Source organism: Charadrius vociferus, unplaced genomic scaffold, assembly GCF_000708025.1.
Source record: "Charadrius vociferus isolate BGI_N301 unplaced genomic scaffold, ASM70802v2 scaffold613, whole genome shotgun sequence".
NCBI lineage: Eukaryota > Metazoa > Chordata > Aves > Charadriiformes > Charadriidae > Charadrius > Charadrius vociferus.
This window is the reverse complement of record NW_009647757.1, coordinates 1,192,342-1,212,865: the sequence shown is the minus strand read 5'-3', so window position 1 is coordinate 1,212,865 and position 20,524 is coordinate 1,192,342. Positions and strand designations below refer to the sequence as shown.

At 39.2% G+C, this 20,524-nt stretch overlaps 1 protein-coding gene across 1 annotated transcript in view; it reads right to left on the bottom strand.

The window, feature by feature from the left end:
- Positions 1-851: 851 nt before the first annotated feature.
- The window catches only part of MYOM3 (myomesin 3), a 28,505-nt gene continuing 8,832 nt past the window's right edge, over positions 852-20,524 (bottom strand). Inside the window, exons 9-37 of the mRNA XM_009882241.1 lie at positions 20,262-20,402; positions 19,104-19,265; positions 18,674-18,815; positions 18,381-18,580; positions 18,006-18,059; positions 17,570-17,697; positions 16,794-16,977; positions 15,737-15,911; positions 14,988-15,109; positions 14,122-14,309; positions 13,822-13,948; positions 13,172-13,350; positions 12,981-13,095; positions 12,547-12,703; positions 12,046-12,155; positions 11,506-11,550; positions 11,238-11,374; positions 9,486-9,630; positions 8,187-8,246; positions 7,139-7,206; positions 6,744-6,854; positions 5,574-5,661; positions 4,440-4,478; positions 3,805-3,910; positions 2,825-2,988; positions 2,149-2,185; positions 2,011-2,033; positions 1,865-1,920; positions 852-1,151 (exon numbers count right to left, since the gene is read on the bottom strand). Of these exons, the coding sequence (XP_009880543.1) occupies positions 852-1,151; positions 1,865-1,920; positions 2,011-2,033; positions 2,149-2,185; positions 2,825-2,988; positions 3,805-3,910; positions 4,440-4,478; positions 5,574-5,661; positions 6,744-6,854; positions 7,139-7,206; positions 8,187-8,246; positions 9,486-9,630; positions 11,238-11,374; positions 11,506-11,550; positions 12,046-12,155; positions 12,547-12,703; positions 12,981-13,095; positions 13,172-13,350; positions 13,822-13,948; positions 14,122-14,309; positions 14,988-15,109; positions 15,737-15,911; positions 16,794-16,977; positions 17,570-17,697; positions 18,006-18,059; positions 18,381-18,580; positions 18,674-18,815; positions 19,104-19,265; positions 20,262-20,402 (3,563 nt within the window). The remainder of the gene's footprint in view (positions 1,152-1,864; positions 1,921-2,010; positions 2,034-2,148; positions 2,186-2,824; positions 2,989-3,804; positions 3,911-4,439; positions 4,479-5,573; positions 5,662-6,743; positions 6,855-7,138; positions 7,207-8,186; positions 8,247-9,485; positions 9,631-11,237; positions 11,375-11,505; positions 11,551-12,045; positions 12,156-12,546; positions 12,704-12,980; positions 13,096-13,171; positions 13,351-13,821; positions 13,949-14,121; positions 14,310-14,987; positions 15,110-15,736; positions 15,912-16,793; positions 16,978-17,569; positions 17,698-18,005; positions 18,060-18,380; positions 18,581-18,673; positions 18,816-19,103; positions 19,266-20,261; positions 20,403-20,524) is intronic.

The following is a 20,524-nucleotide window of genomic DNA, read 5'->3' as shown; positions in this document are numbered from 1 at the left end:
GAAAGGTTCATACTTCAAGGCCCTGATTCAGCACGTTATTTAGGAAAATTCCTAACTTCCCCCACACTGGCCAACTGATTTCAAGATGGATGTACTTGACAACAGTGCTGAGGTGCCACCAAGGGTATAAGTTTAATAATTCACACACAAGCAAGCATTTGTCAGCTACAAGATAATCAGTAACATGGTGATTTAATAAAATAAAACTCCACTGAAAGCCTGGTTCTCATACGTGAATCCTCTGGTATTTCCCACACAGATTTACTAGGAGAACTTTCTCTGTAAGGTGACCATGCATGTCTACACGTAGAATCATAGAATCGTTTAGGTTGGAAGGGACCTTGAAGATCACCTCGTTCCACCCCCCTGCCATGGGCAGGGCCACCTCCCCCCAGCCCAGGTTGCTCCAAGCCCCGTCCAACCTGGCCTTGAACACCTCCAGGGATGGGGCAGCCACAGCTTCTCGGGGCAACCTGCGCCAGGGGCTCACCACCCTCACGGGAAAGAATTTCTTCCTAATATCTAATCAAAATCTACTTTCTTCCAGTTTGAAGCCATTCCCCCTCATCCTATCACTACATGCCCTTGTAAAAAGTCCCTCCCTAGCACTCCTGTAGGCCCCCTTTAGGTACTGGAAGGGGCTATAAGGTCTCCCCAGAGCCTTCTCTTTTCCAGGCTGAACAACCCCAGGTGTCTCTCACACGCACACACACGAGAATCATTTTCTAACAACTACCAAAATAAAATATTACTAAAATAGAGACATGAACCTGAATTTTTGGGCAGAGACACTGAAAGGAATCCAAAGGAGTTAAAATCCTTTTAAATTCAGTGAGACATAATTGACTAATTCATTTAGACTTTTTCGTTATAATCCCATCTGAGACTTCCTCTTCTTCCATTCCTATTGGTATTTCTCCATGCTTGTAGACACTGATAGTAACCTGCCCTGTTTCAGAACCATACTTATTCTTGACATAGATGCTGTATTTTCCTGTGTCTTCATTGCAGACTTTCTCTATAGTAATCGTGACAACTGTCCCCTTCACATCCATTTTGTAACGATCTTTAAAGACGATAACCTTCTCATTTTTGAACCAAGTGATTTCTGGGTAAGGATCTCCAGATACACAGCAGGTTAAACACAGGGTCTATGGTAAAACAGATAGCAGAAATAAATTATAAATGAGCAAGGAAATTCAGTTGATGAGAAATTGAGAAAAATAAAAATGAATTCTCTTAGCTTTTCAATGAGTGAGATGCCAGGACTGTCCACTCCTTTTACTGATATCCTCCAGTATAATCAGGATTAACCTGACTGAATTCACTGGGCCTGACTCATATTTGTGTTACCATCTTTTTATAGCTTTCTTACATTGTAAAGTGATACTTAAATAGGCACATGGTGAATTTGCAATTACTTTACAGGATTTTTATTCTGCCTGTGTACCAGTAAAGGGGAATGTGATTCAGAAATGTAAGCAGCAAGTTTATATGATGGGAAAATCAGGTCCAGCATTTAAAGGCCTTAGTCTAATCCTATGAAATGGGAAGACAACAGAAAGGATCTGGCTGTGAAACAGACCTAGGAAGCAGTAACATCTGAAACCTGCAAGAAAGAGGTTCTGGGCCACAAAGAGCATCTATATGTGCAGAAGCACATGCATGTTTGGAAGCCCCATCAACAATATAGTGGGCCGATATGAATATTGTGGGGGGTACCACTTCACACCTTTGGCAAATGCAGTGGCTCAGGAAAGCTGCTGGGAACACACAGAAGGGGAAAACAAATAGTTTTCCCCCCATCATCTTCTATGTCTGTGGTTATCAAGGGCCAATTATACGAACAGTTACTCAACATTACCTTGTCCTCCATGATGGTGGCAACATCTGGCAGACCTTGAACAACTCTGGCACGACCTGGGAATGAACAAATATGACCTTTTAATTTTACTTATCAGCATACCAATTGACTCTGTTTCACAGAAGGAAGGAAATTAATTTACTTACACTTTTCTGCTACTGCTGCTTCCCTGAAAGTGAGAGAGATAAAATTATAGTGGTTTTATTTATTAGGCATTGCATTCTCAATAGAGAATATGACACTCAAAATAGATTTAGCTGTGAAAATATTTAGGCAGAACTTACTTTAGCCTTCTGTGCTCGGCCAGGGCATCTTCAAAGGCTGCAAGGAATGAAGAGGTTTTAGGGAAAGTTGCCGTTTATTTCATTTGACTTAGTAGGCTTAACATAATGCATCAGTGTTGGAATTACAGGTATTTGTGCACACAGATATGTATGATTACCATCTAGACAGTATCTATATCTGCCTTAAGGAAATATGACTCTATTTATATACTACTGACATAAGTGGGATCTAGTACTCCCTTTCCAAAGAGAAGTCTAGAGGAGGGAAAAAAACCCAACTTTGAACAGTTTGGAAAAGTCTTTGTAAACCTGGACCCACATTCTCTTTTCCAAGATGCCACCTGTAAGGTCTGTTGGTCTATGGAGGAATCAGACACATCCCAGGGGCAGCTGCTCATCCCACTTGTCGTTCGCTCAGAAGGGCCTTACGCTATGGCAGCAAGGCTGCCTAAAGGCTTCAATCTTTCTGCTGTGCACTTTTCCTATCCCTGTGTTTCCTCTGACTTCTATGGGCACTTCACTGTCCTTCTTAACCTAATTTCATAGCGTGCTGTCATGGAAGCGTGGCTCCAGCTCAAATAAGGGAGAGAGGAATCACTGCCCATGATTTGAAGAATCTTGGAAAGACACTCAGGTGTATCTCATTCCTATGACAGTATTGTTAGACTCTGCTTGCCTTGTCCAGACAAGTCGGTTGACAGTTTGTGAGAGTTGTTCCCATCAAATAACTCCAGGGTGTATTTTCCCTTATCTGCATCTGTTGGGTTCAGTATGTGAAGCCAGATCTGGTTCATTGTGCTCCCAGCTTTCAGTCTGTCACGACTTTCCAGTTGTTTCTCCCTAAGTAAACAAATGATACAATTTCAACAGTATTTAGCAGAACTGTATAAATAATAGTGCTAACTTTTTTTAGACCTATACTGCTTAGAATAAGGGAGTGGGAGTCCCGACGTCACTGTTAATTTCATGGAAAGTTATGTACTCAGTCACTTTTGAAAATCTCACGGGGCATCTAGCAGTATTTTTAGGAAGTTTGCCGAAGCTCTAAAAACTCTGCAAAAGACCTCTTAGTTCTTGTTTATGAGATTAAATAGTATTTAGATGTTGAATATTTGTATGCATTTAGCCCTTAAACGTTATTAAAAATTGGCCTCCTTATATACATGTGTAGGTGGTATCTAATAAAACACCATTCCTCTATTCTGTGAAGCTATTATGAGGCTAAATTATCTAGTGTTTGGAAAAATTTTATAATGTTTGGGAATATCTGTTATTCAGAGTGGGGTAATAGGGTGGTTTAGGAAAGTACAAAGTAGTAGAAATAAAGAATTTGCAAAAACAAACAATTTATTTTCCTGTCTGTTAACCAAGGTGGCTGTAACTGAGCAGTATCTTCAATGCATCATTATTATTCCAGTAAAGATGATAACTTATAAATATTTCTGTGGTGCTAAGATAAAAATAACATGACTGCTTATTTTGGAATTCCCAGACATGTTTCAGGATGCAAAGTGAATTGTGATTTTCAACCTTTACTTAGACATATCTACCATTGCCTTAAAAAGCTATGGGCTCAGGGCTAACATTTTAATTTTGATGATAAACAATTACAAGCAACAGGACTCCATACCTTCCAAATATCTTTTGAGGACTTACTTGTGATACCAGGTTGTTTTCATGTAGTCTGTGTAGTACTTCACATCTGTGTAGATTTTGATGCCTTCTTCAGTAGGCTGAATCTTCAGAGGTGTAGCAGAAAGAGCTAATAGAGTAATTGAAAGACTGAAATTGAGGAGGACATTCAAGAATGCACAATATCGCCTGTTACACAAACAAAATCCCAAATGACCTGTTAACATTTCTCTCTGGAGAATGTGGCTAGCTGAAAGCTGGATGGTATCCTACCTCTTGAATACCCTGGATCTATTAGCCAGCAGCCAGTAGAAAAATGTCAGCATCTCTTCTAGAGAGCTGTGTCTGGAATACACACGTCACAGATAGAAATAGTAAAACTTGCCCAAATTCACATAACAAGTGATGTCACAAGGCACAGGCTGCTGGCACGGAAAGGTCACAGAATTAATTTGTAAGTGCAGAGGGTTTTATGTCCCTGGGTTTATTTGCTGACCCTCCTCCTTGACAGTTTGAAGGTACTTCTAACACTAAAGGAGTAGTAAATGGGTGGTGGTACACTTGATCCAAACCCAGGGACAGCAGTTTGCTCTGATTGTGGCACCCCACCTTTCTCCCCTTTCATTATTACTGTGTCAGCTGATGAGAAAATGACATACCGCTGATCCTACACAACTCCTTGAGAAGGTCTTCAAAGGCTGTAAAGACATAAAGATTTAAGTGTCTATAAATACTGTATTTAGCAAATCACATCTGATCTACCAACTTAATTTCATTATGTTTAGGATATATTATATCTAGTAGTTATTCGTTGTCTTCTTCTGTTGCGAAGCTTACTCAGAATGGAATTTTTGCCACTAACTCATTCATTTTTAGATGCTGGGCATTTCTTACTAAATTTAGATGCTTCTATCTTCCTTAGTGCTCAACATATGCAACAGCCTGCCTCACAGAAAGCAGATTTATGTATCAGGTTTAAATGATAGATTCCATATGTCAGGGTAGAATTTTAATCTTGGGAAGCAGAAACTTCTGATTGATGCTGAGTTGAAGTGACTGAAACATTACTGAGCTTTTAACTGTGGTGCTTGACAGAATTTATAATGCAGTCATAGCTTGATAAATGACTATACATGTAAATGACATTAGAATGTCAGAACTGCATGTTTATTTTTCAATTTCCAGAGCATATTCAGAACACTGAAAAGTGAAGCAGGAATCTGCAGCAGCATGTGATTGTTTTTCCACTTGATGTTGTCTTTAACAACTATTCTGTTGTCGTAATTCAGCCGAGAAATATTCTCACTGGTGGGGTATGCAGAGTGGAAATGAAAGTTTGTTCTCGTGATGCTTTGGAGGACTAGCTAAACTTCCAGGAGTGAAAGGTTGTCTGTGGATTATCAAATGAAGTATAGTATGGACAGATGAAAAAAAAAGCTCTGAGATCAGGTGGAAAGGATACTTTTATTCTGTTGATTTGGCTCTGTATAACTCTTGCAAAGTAAAAGACTGTTTTACATAGTGTATTTTATGACCGCAACCTCACATGAAATACTTGTGATTTTTAAAATGATCAGCATATATATATATATATGCTATAGTAGATTGGGAAACTCTTTAAATTTGACCAGTAACTTTTTTTTTTTTGCAGGTTTTAATCCCTATGTAATCCCATGTAGGTACAATAGTAATTAACAATGTGGTAGAAAGTAATGAAATTTGTTTTTAAATCCAAATTGAATCCCAGGCAGGGGTGTGAATATGTATTATTGCCTGATGTAAGATTCTCTTACCTGCTTTTGTGAGATCAATTTGGGTGTAGTCCTCTCCTCGGTCATCTGAAACAAGTGCTTTGTATTGGCCCTCATCTGCTTTGGTTATCTAGCAAATATATACGTACATATGTAATATTTATTAAAAAAACCAAACACCCAAACACAGGCACACACACACACACCCCCCCCAACAGAAATGCTACATATCATTGAAATCCAGCAGGATTTGGAAAAGAGGGAAAAGCTGAGATTTTTTTATTCCCTCCCAGTGAATTTGGCCGGATGGATCAGAAGGCTGGGCAAAAAAGGCAATTCACCCCAGAATCTCCTTTGAAAGGTTAGAAGCGCACCTGGTTCATTATGAACTGATACGTTGTCAGTTATGGGGAGTCAGTATCTCAGCTTTTGCCCTCAGTCACCCTGTACCACTGTGTGTCCTTAGTGGTGTACCGTACAGGTACGTCTGGGACTCAGTGATGATGAATGCCCACTGCTCCATAAATGTTCCTCGTTTTGCTTTGCCAATGCGCTTGAATTCCAGCCTGCAGTGTTCCTGCTGGTCCTCAGACTGGTGTGAGCAGGTGTTCCCATTCAGATACGTTTATATCTACTTGTTTTCTGTAGGTGATTTGGCTGTTTTAAATTAAGATGAAAAATCAAATCCAAACAGGATTCAAATTAGCCATGCAGAGATTGCACTAAAACTAACTGCACCATCAAGTTCCCTTTCTTCAGCTGTATCTTCTCTGAGGCAGTTAAGATTCCAAGGGGCATTATATCCTCTTGTCTGGCCTTCGCTATTGGTCAAGCCATAAAATTTCATTCAGTTACTTCTTTAATGAGCTCAGTGACTTTTTTTTTTGTTGTTTTGTTTTGTTACTAAAGTTCATCTCCAGACTAGGCAATCGGTCCTGATCAGAAAACCTGAAAAGACCACACTTTTCTTTTTAGCCACTTAGGACATGTTAAACTTTTAACAGCCAGTCACTGTTAAAAACATCTTAGTTCTAATTCAGATCTGACTATAATGTTAAATCGTTTCTTCTTTTGTGCTTTTCTCAGCATTTGTTCAATTTCTTTCATTTAGTGGGCACTACCCAAAACACACATTCAGTGTTAATAAGATCGACCCATATTTTTTGCATTTTCATGTGATCACCAAAGTCTGAGTTTCTTTATTTTTTTCACCTTTTTAATATGAAGAGTTCCAATCCCAGTCTGTGGATCAAACACACCACCTGCTCGTGCTTTCTTATTGAAGAACCATTGGAAGCTGGTGTCCTTTCTCAGATTTGTTGCCTGTTTGAAGTCAACATTTAGAAGTCAGGGTTCCAAATGCATTTTATTTCTGAATGCCTTCTAATATGAAACATCACTTGCATTAGAGGATTGCTCCAGAATCTTAGAAACTTCCTTTTTTATTAAAATTTCTGTCCAAGAAATACTGTCACTTAACGTTCATTGGTCCGCAGATAAGCAAGCATTTGGATGAGCACTGTTCATACCCTTCCTTAAAATTCACATCTAAAATTTAATGTGAAAGAAATTCAAACTGTGCAGCTGCATCACATAGCTGTATGTACCTTGCAGGTAAGGACTACTTCACAGTTCTCAGTAACCGTCCATTTCAAGTTCTCTATAAAATGTGGACCTAGAAAAGAAAAGAAATGTCTTTTGCTATGCATTTCCGCAGCTCTCAAGTGTTACCTACAGAAATGCCTCCATCCAGTGGTGAATCCCCGCAGTGCGGTCTGTAGGGAATGCTTCACGCTACTGAGTTTTGCATGCAATAGGCACCACAGTTCAGAGCATATAATTATTGCTGGGTTTGTATTGTCCTTAGCTAACGTATCTTTGTTGAGGAATCCTATCTTAAAATGTAGTTAATGATGCTGCCTAACCAGTCCTTTATGACTCTACTATGCATCAAGTCAGTGTAGGTGTTGATAGATATTTCCCAGGTGATTTACAATTACAATAGAAAAGCCATATACTTTCTGATTTTCTTCCTGATTCTGGGAGGGTAAACTGGGGGACAGATTACTTTATATACATTTTCACCCTATGCTAAGCATCTTTGAAGACAGGAGACTGGACCTATAATCTAGTGTGGTATCACAGTTATTAAGTGAATATTTTTATCCCTGCTAGAAGGGCATCACCTTTCCAATTGTAGAATTTTTCTCTGCAACTGTTTTATAAACTTCCTTATTCATTAATATAAGATGGTGGATAAAATGAAAGTGGAATGCACGATTTTTTTAAAGCTTATCTAGAGAATCCTGTTTTCTACAAGGAAAGCAAGTGGATCTTAATTACATGGTATATATTCAGATTGGACAGTTTTCAGAATTCAAAACTGTTCAGTGTTACAGCACTGATGCAGATCTGTACTGAGGATTGTGGCTAGCATGGCTAAAACTATTTAAATAAATTATTTTGATTTTTAAGACCATGGCAGTGTATCTTAAAATAAGGAATCTTACCCTAGTTTATTAATCAGCTTAAATAATACACTTTAAAAAGACGATGAAGAAAAGTATTTGGAGCACTCAGTGAAATAGCTTTGCTCAGGTTTTGCCATCCTGTTGGCATAATTCTGGCAAGTCATTAACCTTCAGGTTATCTTACCCTGCTTTTTCTTCCATTCTCTCCGTTTTGCATCAGCCGCCTCTGCAACTTTAGCAAAACCTGTGAGAACAGCAATGGTCAAAGTCAACAACCCCCTCACTATTTCTCAGTGTAACACTTTAGAAATTTCTGATCACAAAAGGTGTTATCATTAGAGCTGTGATACTTGTTTATAAGACATCCCTAGTGCACTTACCTCTGGTCCCCACTGAGAACCCTGAACAGATTACTACCATCATTCTTTAATTGTCCTGGTTGCTCAGAACCTAACATTTGTTTTCATTAAAACAAAAGAGTCTCTGAAGACCTGACCATTATGCATTTAGGAAGTTAAATAGGAGTTTTGACCATACAAAAAGGTAGGCTAGAAACCCTGAAATTGAAATGCTTAAGAAGTGAGAAACACAGAAGGCGGCAGAGAGCATATAATTTACCACTGTTTTAGACAACCTCATGTAACTTTAGTTATCTCTACTTCCTTCATTGTCAGTAAAGAAAAATGGGCACTTTTAGCGCACAATTCATCAAACTTATTTTATATCCTGAACTTAGCATGTGCTGAATTACTCAGTAAAACCCTATTTCTCTGCACTGGTTGTAAAGGGAGTCAAGTAGACTTGACATTTTATAGACACTTTCCATTCAAAAAGTTTGGAAGCTTTAGAAGGTCACTTGAAAGCAAACTGTTTGCAAGAACTGAAAATAGAGATAGTCTATGGGGAAGTATTTGAATGAGAATCTTATTATTTTCTATTTTTAATTAATTAAAAAAGGCTCTCTGTTCCAGCATATACAAGGACCCTTTGTGTTTCAAGTTCAGCTTGCTTTGTTGCTTGGACTTGTCCTCGAGTACAGTTGACACTGGTTTCTTTATTACATTCAGTGTAATGCAATTAACCGGCTGTTAAATACAGTGAATTTTCAATCGGATCCTGTTCTGAGATAAGTGAGTACATGTCATACAGTTTACTGCCAAGGCACAGACAGTTTGCCATAGCAAGATAATATGTAAAACATTTGAAAAAGATAACTCAGCATTCCACTGGATATTTTGCTTTAGCAGACTGTTTTATCAGCAGGACCCTATTTATAACACCAAAAGCTTCAATTTATGTTGCAGAGAAATTCAGATAATTTCTTACACGATTCCTGGACTTTAAATGTGTGCTAAAATAAACATTTGTTCTCCCGATTCCCAGTGTGCCATTATAACTGTTGGAAATAGTTTGGGGCCTTAAGTGCCTAGAAAACTTTCCACTGAGCATGGGAGTCTATATTTGATCCTGAATTTCCACTTACATTCATCCACAAGAACTAGGGTGAATTGATTTTTAGCTTTTCCATCTTGCAGCTGGGCTGTGTACATCCCTTTGTCGTCATCACAGAAATTCTGGATTATCAGTTCTACGAGACCTTTTCCTTTGACAAAGTTTATTTTATGTGTCTGTGAAAAGCAAAGGAAATGCAATGAACTGAATAGTTTTTCCACAGTGGAACTGTTCCAAGGTCAGACCCTGGCATAGCATCTTCTGCAACATTACATTACGGTCTTTTTATATACGTATCCTTTTATACTTCCCTCATCTTACAGGAGTAATGAAGCCGATGCACTCTGATATTCTATATACTGGGATTCATCTATTATTTGTTTACCTATGTAGCTATAGTAGAATTGTTTGCATCAGAACTTTTCTCTGGGAGAAAGCTTCTGTTAAAACCACATAACACAATACATTCTTTCTTGTTGGATATTACAGACTTTTCAGTTTACTAGAATCTGCATGAATTTTAGTATAATCGAAGGGTTGCACTTAATTACACATCTGTGGCGTGTAATTGCATATTTGGGCAATGATGAGTAACACTGCCACCCTCCTGACATCATGCAAGCACTACTGAACCTTTTACACATACACCCTGAAACCTGCCAGATGCTCAAACATAAATATCATCGCTGTGCCTTTCCACCTTGTTTGTTCTAAGCAAATATTATCATTACAAAGAGCTTGACAAACACTTGGTAATTGTGCATGACCACGTCAGTTCTCCATTGTAGAAAACACAGTTCTGAGAATAGACAAAGCCTTCAATAAATTTGCTACACATTCCTTTAAAAAACCCCAACATTGCAGTAACAGCTCTGAAATTCTTTGGCCTAGTCCTATCCCTTTGATATATCTGGTCTTTTTGTTATCCTGGCATTGCTACGCTGCATTTAACTGACAGGCGAATGATTTATGTTGTTCTTCATTCTCAACTGTTCTTCCCTCTGGTCCTGTCATTCCAAATACTTTTTAAATGTTATAATATTAACTTGATATGGGAAGACGAGGAAGAGGCTAGAACTTTTTTAAATGTATCAGAATGTTGGAGTGCACTGTAACACATGATGCAGTATTAATTCCAGTGCCTCAGACTGAGAAATAAATCACTTTCATCTGCTCTTAGAATTCATGAGATTTATCCGTATTCATTCAAGAAGATAGGGTGGAAAGCTTGCAGCTTTGCTTGGTAAAGCAGAAGAAAAATATCCTGCCTCATTGTGAGAGATGGTAGTTCTTTAGCATCCACTGAAATGAGTCGAGTTTGTTCATCCAAGACAAGCTCTCTTTCCTGCACAGGTGCGTTTTAGTATCAGACGAATTACACATGGCTGAGGTTTGTTGTCAGAAAATTCCTTTATAAAAAGGAAGTTTCTGCTGCGGCAAGATTATCAGTGGCAGCCTCTCAAGGGGGAGATAAAAGGAAAGCTGGATAAGGAGGGGACATTCTCTGAGTTTTATCACTGAAGGCTTTGCTGGCCATAGCACTGAGGAATATTACACTGTATTAACTAACAGTGTCAATGCTGCAGCCTTGCTCGATACTAGGACTGGACAGTTTGGCTTTTTGTTTATACGCAGTGGAAAACCAAGCCCCAGAGTTTTCCAAAAACACATCAAAATACCCGATGGGCATTTAGAGAACTGTGAATGTACCCATTTGCTCTATCTCCCTGTTCAGCAGGGGGAAAGTAAGTCAGAATTGAAAACAAAACAGACCAGAACATACTGGAGTACTTGTAAGCTCCTTGTCATTGAAGATTAAATGCAGCTGTGCGTTTGGTGACAGCTTTTCAACCTCCAACCATAGCCGCACTTCTCCTTTCTCCAGAACATCAATGTTCCATCCAGATATCAGCTTGATCACTGGAAAACAAAGCGAACCACAGAGGGGAATTCATAGGCAAACCACAGAATTTGCCCCAGCCAGGGTTATGCCAGGGTTTCCCTTTCAGAGTCTGTACAGGTGGTAGTTGCTTCTCACTGGTTCAACTTACATGGGTTCCTGATTTCATGGCTACGTTTTAATAATTTGTCCAGATCTGAAATGCAAAGAATAGTAAGTCATTTAGTTTAGTACAACTAGGCCAAAACAAATTAATTGTATTAATTTAATGTAATTTATTAATGAGCTTTATTTATGTCAAGAAGAATATAATAAGTACAAAACATACGATAGCAGGAAGGATTAGAAAAGGTTGTGAAGAGAATTTAGTTATGTTTGAATAAAACGTTGGTTATATCAATCCAAGAAACATGTTAAAGACATCTTAAATCACTGTGATAGTGTAGCTGTGTGTGAAATTTGAACGGTAATGGAAAAATGACCTTCCAGGAGCATGGAATCTTTTCGTAGGGGACTGTAAAAGAACCTGCCCTTGAGCCTTCACGGAATGGGAAACATCTTTCTAATGATGCCACTATCATTAAGTGACGTCAGTCACTTACTGTTCCTCTACAAGAAGTTTTCCTCTAAACATAATATTAGAAAATCATGGCACGGTAGATTTTTATTCTTGTCAATTATTAGTTTTTACCTTCTTTTGTTAAAGTGCAGCTGGCGGAGATATCATCATCTACATCGGTGACCTCCACTGAATATATACCCAGATCCTTTTCTGATGGTTCTTTCAGTATAAGCTTAGATCTTAGAAATAAAAACAAATAATAATAAAAATTGTATTTTCCTCAAAAATTATGCCTTCTGTAACAGAATGCAACACATTTGATACACCCGGAATATCAAATATAGTACTTATTGTCATTTATATGTAACACGGAGGAGCAAGGCCAAAATGTTAGCAATATGATGACTGCTGCTTCCCTTTTGTGACCTGAAGATTGCACTGAATGACCCATTTCATGGACACCAGAGCTGAGAATCGGGGACAGAGATTTGCAGTTCAATAGTGTATGTGTATTTTAGCTGAATATTGGAAGGAGAGGGAAACATTTGTCTTCACAGGTTTCTCAGTGTTTAATGTGCTCTTTATCTGACAGTCCACAAATAATGTTCTCAATGTGCATTATATACTCACTTATTGCCTTTCTCTTCAGTCTGAACTCTGTCTGCATCTGGTGGTCCTTCATAGTCCTTTGACCAGATAAATTCAGAGGAGTCATTTTTTTCAGGAGCTTCAAAAGCCATATAAATGAAACCCTCTTCATCAACCCCAAGTTCAATTTCATTTGTGCCTGTATGAGCAAAAAACCCACAAGCCATTCCTTACCAAAACAGATCAGGGCTCAGCTTCTGGACATCTAGCTCATAAAAAAACCCCAAACCAATAAAAACTCCAGAGTGTATAGCTAGAGTAAATTAATTTGGGCAGTTTGATTTGCTAATCTTTATTTTGACTGAGGATCTTTCTTGCTATGAGGCGCGTAGCTGATGTTTCATAAAACATTTTTTTTACCAGAATCATTGTAGTATTTACAGACTCGCACAATCTCGTCACTTTTAGTTTCATACCAGGTTTGGTTTTAGCCACCACAGGATCAGAGGGGAGTGAAGGGGGTCCAATTCCAGCCTTGTTCAGTGCCCTTACTCGGAAAATATAGCATTTCCCTGTCTCCAGATCTGAAACCTGCAGGTAACAATAACAGGAATTAACAGAAGAATAAATGAGAACCAACGCTTGGGTACTAAGTGCATATACAGACCTTCATATGGGTCGTGGCTATGGATTGCTTATTTATTTGATTCCATTCGTCTGACCCCTCTTCACACATGTCTACATAATACCCTGTGACTGGACCTGCTCCTGTGTACAGCGGTGCTTCCCAGTGTAGCTTCAGGGATGAGTCTCTTACTTCAGTGCACTTCACATCATAGGGAGGGCCTGTTCAAAGAAGGGGAGGCTGTCAAACAGTAACAGTAGGAAATGAAACTGGGTGCACTTTGAGTTTGAGATTAGAAAGCAGAGAGTTTTAAGATAACAAGTGAATAGTGGGTCCATAGGAGATGCTTTCTATGCTAATTACTTGTGGAGGTTGGTTCTAGAAAAAAGCATACATCAGCTGGTTTAATGTTATTTGCTTTGGTGTAATATACAAAGATGTTAAGATATTAGAACCAGATTCTTCATTTTCTGGAAACATTATTAAAAATACCTGGGTACTGTATCTGTGTAATGCAGAAATAATACCCTACATCTGAATTGGAACTTCCCTAGAAGTGTTTGTGTGCTTTTCTGTACTGGGACCCACTCTTCTACAGATCTATAGTTTTCAGAAGTCCCTTGGATTCACAGAGAGTGAGGAGATAACTAGTATACCTATTTTTCTGTCTGTTGTTTTTACATGGGAGATACCTGGTTCTGGCATCGTCCATTCTTCGCATCTGAACAAGTCACTGGGTTCAGACACTTCCCCAACACCAGCCATGTTCATTGCACAGGCACGGAATTCGTACAAGTGACCTTCCTCAAGGTTGCTGACCTTTGGGTTCAGAAGTGCAAACAGATTATTAGTTCAGGCCTGCATGGTCGTAGTCTTGTGAGGATAGGAACAGAGTTCTAGACTAGAGGAAGCAGAGGAAAACCAGCTCAACCCTCGTTATAGCTACGGTTCCCACTGGGCTTAAAGGACAGTATTATATCTGAAATGAATACCGTGTAAACTCGTTGAGGAATTGGGTGAATATTGACTTCATGCCAATCTAGTTCAGATGTGTCATGCTGATCTAGGAAATAACCCAGAATCTTTGTTCCTCCCTTGTGCTTCGGGGGTTTCCAGCCGATGGTCATGTCAGCCTTCCCACAGTTTAGAAGAACAAACCCATGTGGTGCAGACGGACAAGCTGTGCAGCAAAGGGAGAGAGAAACCCGGGTATTGTTGGGTGCAGGTTTGGGATCTAGGCATCAGGAAAAGAGGTGTAGGTACGGGATAAACTGGGCTGAGGAAATCCCTGTGTGCTCATACCACATGTGATTCTAGTTGTGTTAAGGCCTCCTAATACCACTTTTGCAGGGTGAAAGTATTTGAAAATGACCAGATTCTTATTTGGAAGTCACAGTAAAAGTCACGGATGTGTCTCAGGATGTTTCTTGCATGTTACTTTATGGTTTATCTGACAGAAAAGATGGAAGCAGTGGGTCGATAAAACAGCAAAGATGGAGGGTGAGATGCTGGCTAATGTGGTTGGTAGGATTTTGTAATTGCCCTGGAGAAATTCACAATGCTGATTTCCAGATACCAGCATAATTGAGCACTCAAAATGGATACTTGTACGAGTGCCAAATTAATCCTGAAAATGTAACACACTGCCAAGTCAAAATGCTAATTAACTCTGTCCACCCTTGACAAGTGTAATTGATGGCAGAAGCAGCAGGGTACAAGAAAATCAGTTCCCTGTTGCTTTGCTTTGCTTATCTGTTCAACATTATTACCACTACATGCAATAACAGCTATGCATGATAGATGCATTTTTGAGGGATTTAATTTTTGTGTGTATGTGCATGTATAAGTTAGTACTTACCAATAGCTGGCCTTACGATGATAGGATCTGTTTCTGGTGAGCTTTCGCTCAGTCCTGCCTCGCTGACAGATTTCACACAAAAGACATATTCTTTTCCAGGCTGCAGCCCAGGAACAGTAAATCTAGGAGAGCAAATTAGTATGTTTGTGGTTGACTGTTCAAAGTACAGGTAAACAGTCTTTTGAACAGACAGCAATACATTTTAATAAGGCACTGCTACTTAAAAAATCATTATTTGCCATTGCAAATTAAAGTGCACAGTGTCACATAAAATGGCTCCCAATAAATCAGACTGTAAGTATAGATCAGATAGGGAGGTGTCACACTGCTGGCTGGCATTATCGGTAGAATAAATAGGACTTTTTAATGGACTTTTTCTGCTTGACACGTGACCGCCACAGCTAGAGTGGTATTCTAGATCTCTGTGTGAGTGACACCAACTTACTCTACTGGAAAGCAAGCAAAAAAAAGGAATGTGGTTCTGCTGGTGCCACAAGGTCTATCTACCTCCTGCAGATCCAGAGTCTATGAAGATACACACAGACTTTTCTGTCAGTCTGGCTTTGGATGTAAAAGTGAGGCTTCGAGCAATAGTTAATTCTAAAAGAGGACGCGGTGTTTGTGTGCATGCAAGCCTATGCGTGCGCAGTGAAGGAAATTTTTTATGTGAAATATGACTCCAGCCATAAACAGAAGAATCCAAGTTGGCAGCCTGTCTTCTCTCAGAGGAGTATAATAGCTGAACTCACTCATTACATGTCACGGGCTTATTATTGACAGTTTGCCATTCTTCTGTCCCAGTCTCCCGACAATATATGTAGTAACCAAGAGGCTCCACACCATCCTTTAACTTATCCCATTGCAAAACAACAGATGTCTTGGTGTCTCTGAAAGCTAAAACCTGAGATGGTGGAGGCAGAGTAGCTAAAAAAAGAAAAAAACAGAGAAAAGTAGGGGAGCTTTAAAGTAATGCATTAGAAAAAACATTGTAAGTGAGTGAATTTGATTTATTCACCTCTTCCAGAGTATCGTTGTCAAATTAGAGCAAAATACCATGGACATTGTCCCAGTCTACAGCCTATATTTTTATGTTTGGGTTTGCCATAATATCTCATGTTCCTCTCCCTTACAGCCCACTGATTCTGCGGGGTTACACCTACTTAACATTCTCTGAGTAGAGGAGAAATGAGACTCATGTTGTAACTCTCATGTACCTACACTGGGAAATTGGGACCCGCTTCACTCTTAAGAAAAAAGGACAGTATGAATGAACACTAGGGCAGCTTTAATATGGGAGAATATAACAAAATAAAAGGAAGAGTGAGTGCTCATCTCTCTGCATAGTGGAAACAGGGGCATGAGTCTTTGCATCTGTTACTGTTGTCAGCTCAGTCTGGGAAGAAAACAAACCAAATCAGGACTGTGAAGACTGCCGTTTTGCTCGAAGCCCCCAGAAACAGGCTGCTTCAGCAGTCATATCATTCCTTCCAACACTGGTCTGTGTAATGGCTCTCTTACACGGTGCTGGAAGCATACTTGGATTAAACACTGGCTTCAACTGTTTCTTATTTTATTAAATGTAATTCTCCCATCATTGCTTGGTTAGATTTACACTGCACTGACCAACTGCAAAGTAATCAAACAAGGATTTAAGGCCTTAAGAGATTTCCTGATATCAAAGCAACTGCTGTAATCATATACCGTGAAGTTTAAAGGAAAGGCGGGGCAGGGAAACCCACATGCTACTTTCATAGTACATCTCCTTTTCCATATCATTAATGTAGAGCATAATAGTGAAATAATTACCCAGTTTTGCTCCAGCTGTTACAGGCTTACTGGGCAGGGATGGCTCACTGATTCCATACTTGTTAACAGATCGCACGCGGAAACAGTATGATTTTCCTTTAACAAGATCAAAGAGTGCAAATCTTGGGGAATTAACTGGCATATCCAGATTAACCATTTGCCAGGAGTTGCTGCCTACAATTGACTGTAACGAAAAAGGTGATGATTTACAATTTATGCTGTAACTCAAGCTTAAAAACCTCAATAACAAAGAGCAATAACAAAGCTGATCTTTACCAGAAAGTAGTTTAAAAAAAAAAAAAAGAAACAAACAAACAAAAAAGTCAAACAAAAAACATAAATGATGTATTTGTTGTTGAGGATATATTCAAACTTTTCTTTCTTGGCAACAGAGGGCCCCTTTGCAGTAATTAACCAGTAGAATGACTAGTGGGGAACAGGAAAGTGAACTATTGTGCAGTTCTTCACAGCTTTTCCACACTGAAGGGCCCACAGGGCAGAAACAGTCTGTTTTAGCCTGCTAAAACTCTGCTACTCTTCTGTCGTGTAAAACCTACTTGTTTATCTTTGCTGATCATTACTACTTGAGTTGGTGTCAAGAGTCAGGATCATAGCTCATGTAAACTGTGGACTGGAGAGAGGCTGAGGAAGCCATTTTTGAGGCTGTAGTTTTCCAGTTTTCAACACAGTGAATAGCCTTGCCTGTACTATAGACCATCGGAGAAATAAATGATTTTGTTCTGCAATTTCCCTTCTATGTGATATTCTTTTCTTACCTTTTCCACATAATAATTCAGTGGCTCTCTGCCTCTTGGATCTGGTTCATCCCAGGCCAAAGCCACGTAATCTTCTCTGACCTCACTTGCATGAACATTGGTGGGTGGCAAGGGGATTTTAATATGTCCTATGGGAAGTCAGAATAGGCTATGCTTTAGTGGCAGGAAAAAAAAGTTCTTTTACAATGGATTATGTTTTCCCACTATACGGTAAGATTCTTCAATATAAAGGAGGAGACTTAAACCGTTTGGGGACATACAGGCAAACCAAGATTATTATGAAAGGATAGTTTCTGATCCTTATGTAGCTTGCAATGATGTTTCACCATATATTTTCCTAAGTGTGTTTTCTCCAGAGTCATGTTATTACAGATCTCATTGTTGTATAATAATCATTTTTCTCTGAGAGAATGACTCAGTATAAATTTGAACTTACCTTCCAGGTCATCCTTGAAAATTTCTATTGTCCTGCCTTCATCATATGGAACAACTGTAACATCAAACAGGGCCATGTTATCCACTAAGAGAAGATGCTTGGGGCTTGTCAAAAAAGACAGAGCCCAGGACTGTGTCATTTTGTTATATGCATAATTATATACATTTCATTACGCATACAATGAAATATCCTAACTGGTATTTTGATCTTTTTCCATTCAGGCTAGTATTAGGGTGGGTTCAGCACATGCACAGTGTGGCAGTATGTTACAATGATATTTGTGAGAATGGGGAGAATCTGGACAAACTGTATTCAGTTATACCTGCAGCCTCACATTATACCTAAGGAGCACATTTTCCTGTTTTTAGTGCAAACCTGTCACTCTCTTCTCCTTGCTGGGGTCATATGTAGTAACTGGATCACTGATTTTTGACGGATGACTGATGCCCTCTTTATTGACAGCCTTTACTCGGAACTGGTACGTCTGTCCTTCAGCAAGGCCCAAGACAGGGTATTTGCAGGTTTTCACAGGCTTGTCATTGCATGGGACCCAATCCTCTGACCCAGCAACACACCTGAAATGAAACACAGCCCATGGAGATCCTTTGAGTTTTTTCCACAACATGATCATGAACTTTTTTTTGCTCAAAGATGACTAACGTACAGACCTTTCAATATAGTATCCCAGGATCGGGCTTCCTCCATTATCACTAGGTGCTACCCAAGAAAGAATCAAGCAGTCTTTATTTACATCATGGCATTTCACGTTGAGTGGGGATCCAGGTGCACCAGCTGTTTCTGCTGCAGCATCTGTAGACAAAGTGATACAAGTGATACTGGCTAGGTTTTTTTGGTCTCTGTACCAAAATTTTCATTTAACAGCTTAATTTTAAGTGTGTAAGGGCCAACATCCCAGTAATATGAGTCATATTTTCTAATACCTAAATCACTACTGAAAATGAGATTTAGACATTTTGATAATTGCATCCATGCACAAAACTGGGAGACGTTTTCTTGTGAATGAGGTTGTGAATTCCTTTATGCCAAGGTATTAGGAAAGGAACTTTTGTTCTAAGTAGGATAGAATCCTGCTCATACCTCTAATGAACACATAAGTGGTCTGCTCTTTATATCCATCCAGTGAGGGCACGCGGACAGTGTAGAATCCCTCATCTTCTTTGTAAGCACATGACACGGTCAGAGAAGCCTCCTTGTCTTGGTGCTTTAGTTCCTGACGTTCAGAGTTTTGCAGCAACTCACCTGCGAAGCATGAGAAGGGGTAAAGGAACTCCATCTGAACTGACTGAGTCAAGAGTGGCATATTTCCAGATGCAAAAAAAATCACAGACCAAGATGAGGGATCTGTAAGACACTCCTGGTATTATTATTATGTCTCCAAGTTACAGAGATGGACTCTGATCCTACTTTGTTGCTATGCCTCTCTGTTTCCTTTGTACACAAATGCAGAGCAAAAGGCACGGTCTTCGACTGGAAGAGCTTGCAGTCCAAGCGAAAAAGAGTAATAAAATGTGGCTTCAGATGAATTAGTGAGTAAAAGGTACTCTTCACACCAGGTAATGCTCTGAAGTCTGCCAAATATTATACCAGCTCTAACTGAGGATACATTACTGCTCAGCATCTAGGATCTTTTGTCCGAGTGGTGCTCAAAACCAAGAAAATGGAATGGTGCATACTGTGCATTTTGTGTACAGTTATCAGATCTGAGATACAAACTCTACCCAAATTATCCTCAAATCACTACAACTCAATAGGTCCTGCTGTTTTCACAGCTGATTCTGGCAGAAGTGCTGGAATGGCAAGAGCAGTTTTACTGCATTGCTTCTGCTTTCCAAAACTTAATAGCACAGAACAATTACCAGTTTGGTTAAGCTCAACATCCTTGATTGCCACCAGAACAACACAGAACATCCAAAAGGGTTTCTTCACTAGAGAACCACTGGCTTTTCAGTGAATTAACAAATGCTTGGAGCTTTCACTATATAGAACTAAAGCTCTTAAACTATTCTTACGAGCAGAAATATGTCATTACCTCCAAAATATATTAGTGGTATCGTTCTTCTACAAATGAGGAAAACATACAAGTTAAATAATAACATCTGTAGCTTGAGAAGAGTTGAGAGCATCTCAAGAATCCTGAATTCTAATTCTCTTCTGCGAACATTAGATCACAGCTATGAATTCAAAAGGTGTATTCACATAGGTAAATGTATATAAACTTATCTGTTGCATACAAACCATCTCTGAACCAGGTAATGTCTCGTTGGTGTTCAAGTAAATCAGAAGAGAAGTAACAGGAGAGGGTGAAAGGCTCCTTTTCTCTTGAAAATAAGGGTTTCAGTGGAAAAGCAAAATCTGCTTCTCTGGCCATAAGGGATCCTGTGAAATAGAAGTCAGCACAATAAAGAGACTTCTCAGAGCCTTCCTCCTTGTATTTTTATTACTGTATATTTAGAGTGGTACCTGAAACTTGCACTTTTCACATGCAGTCAGGTTAATAG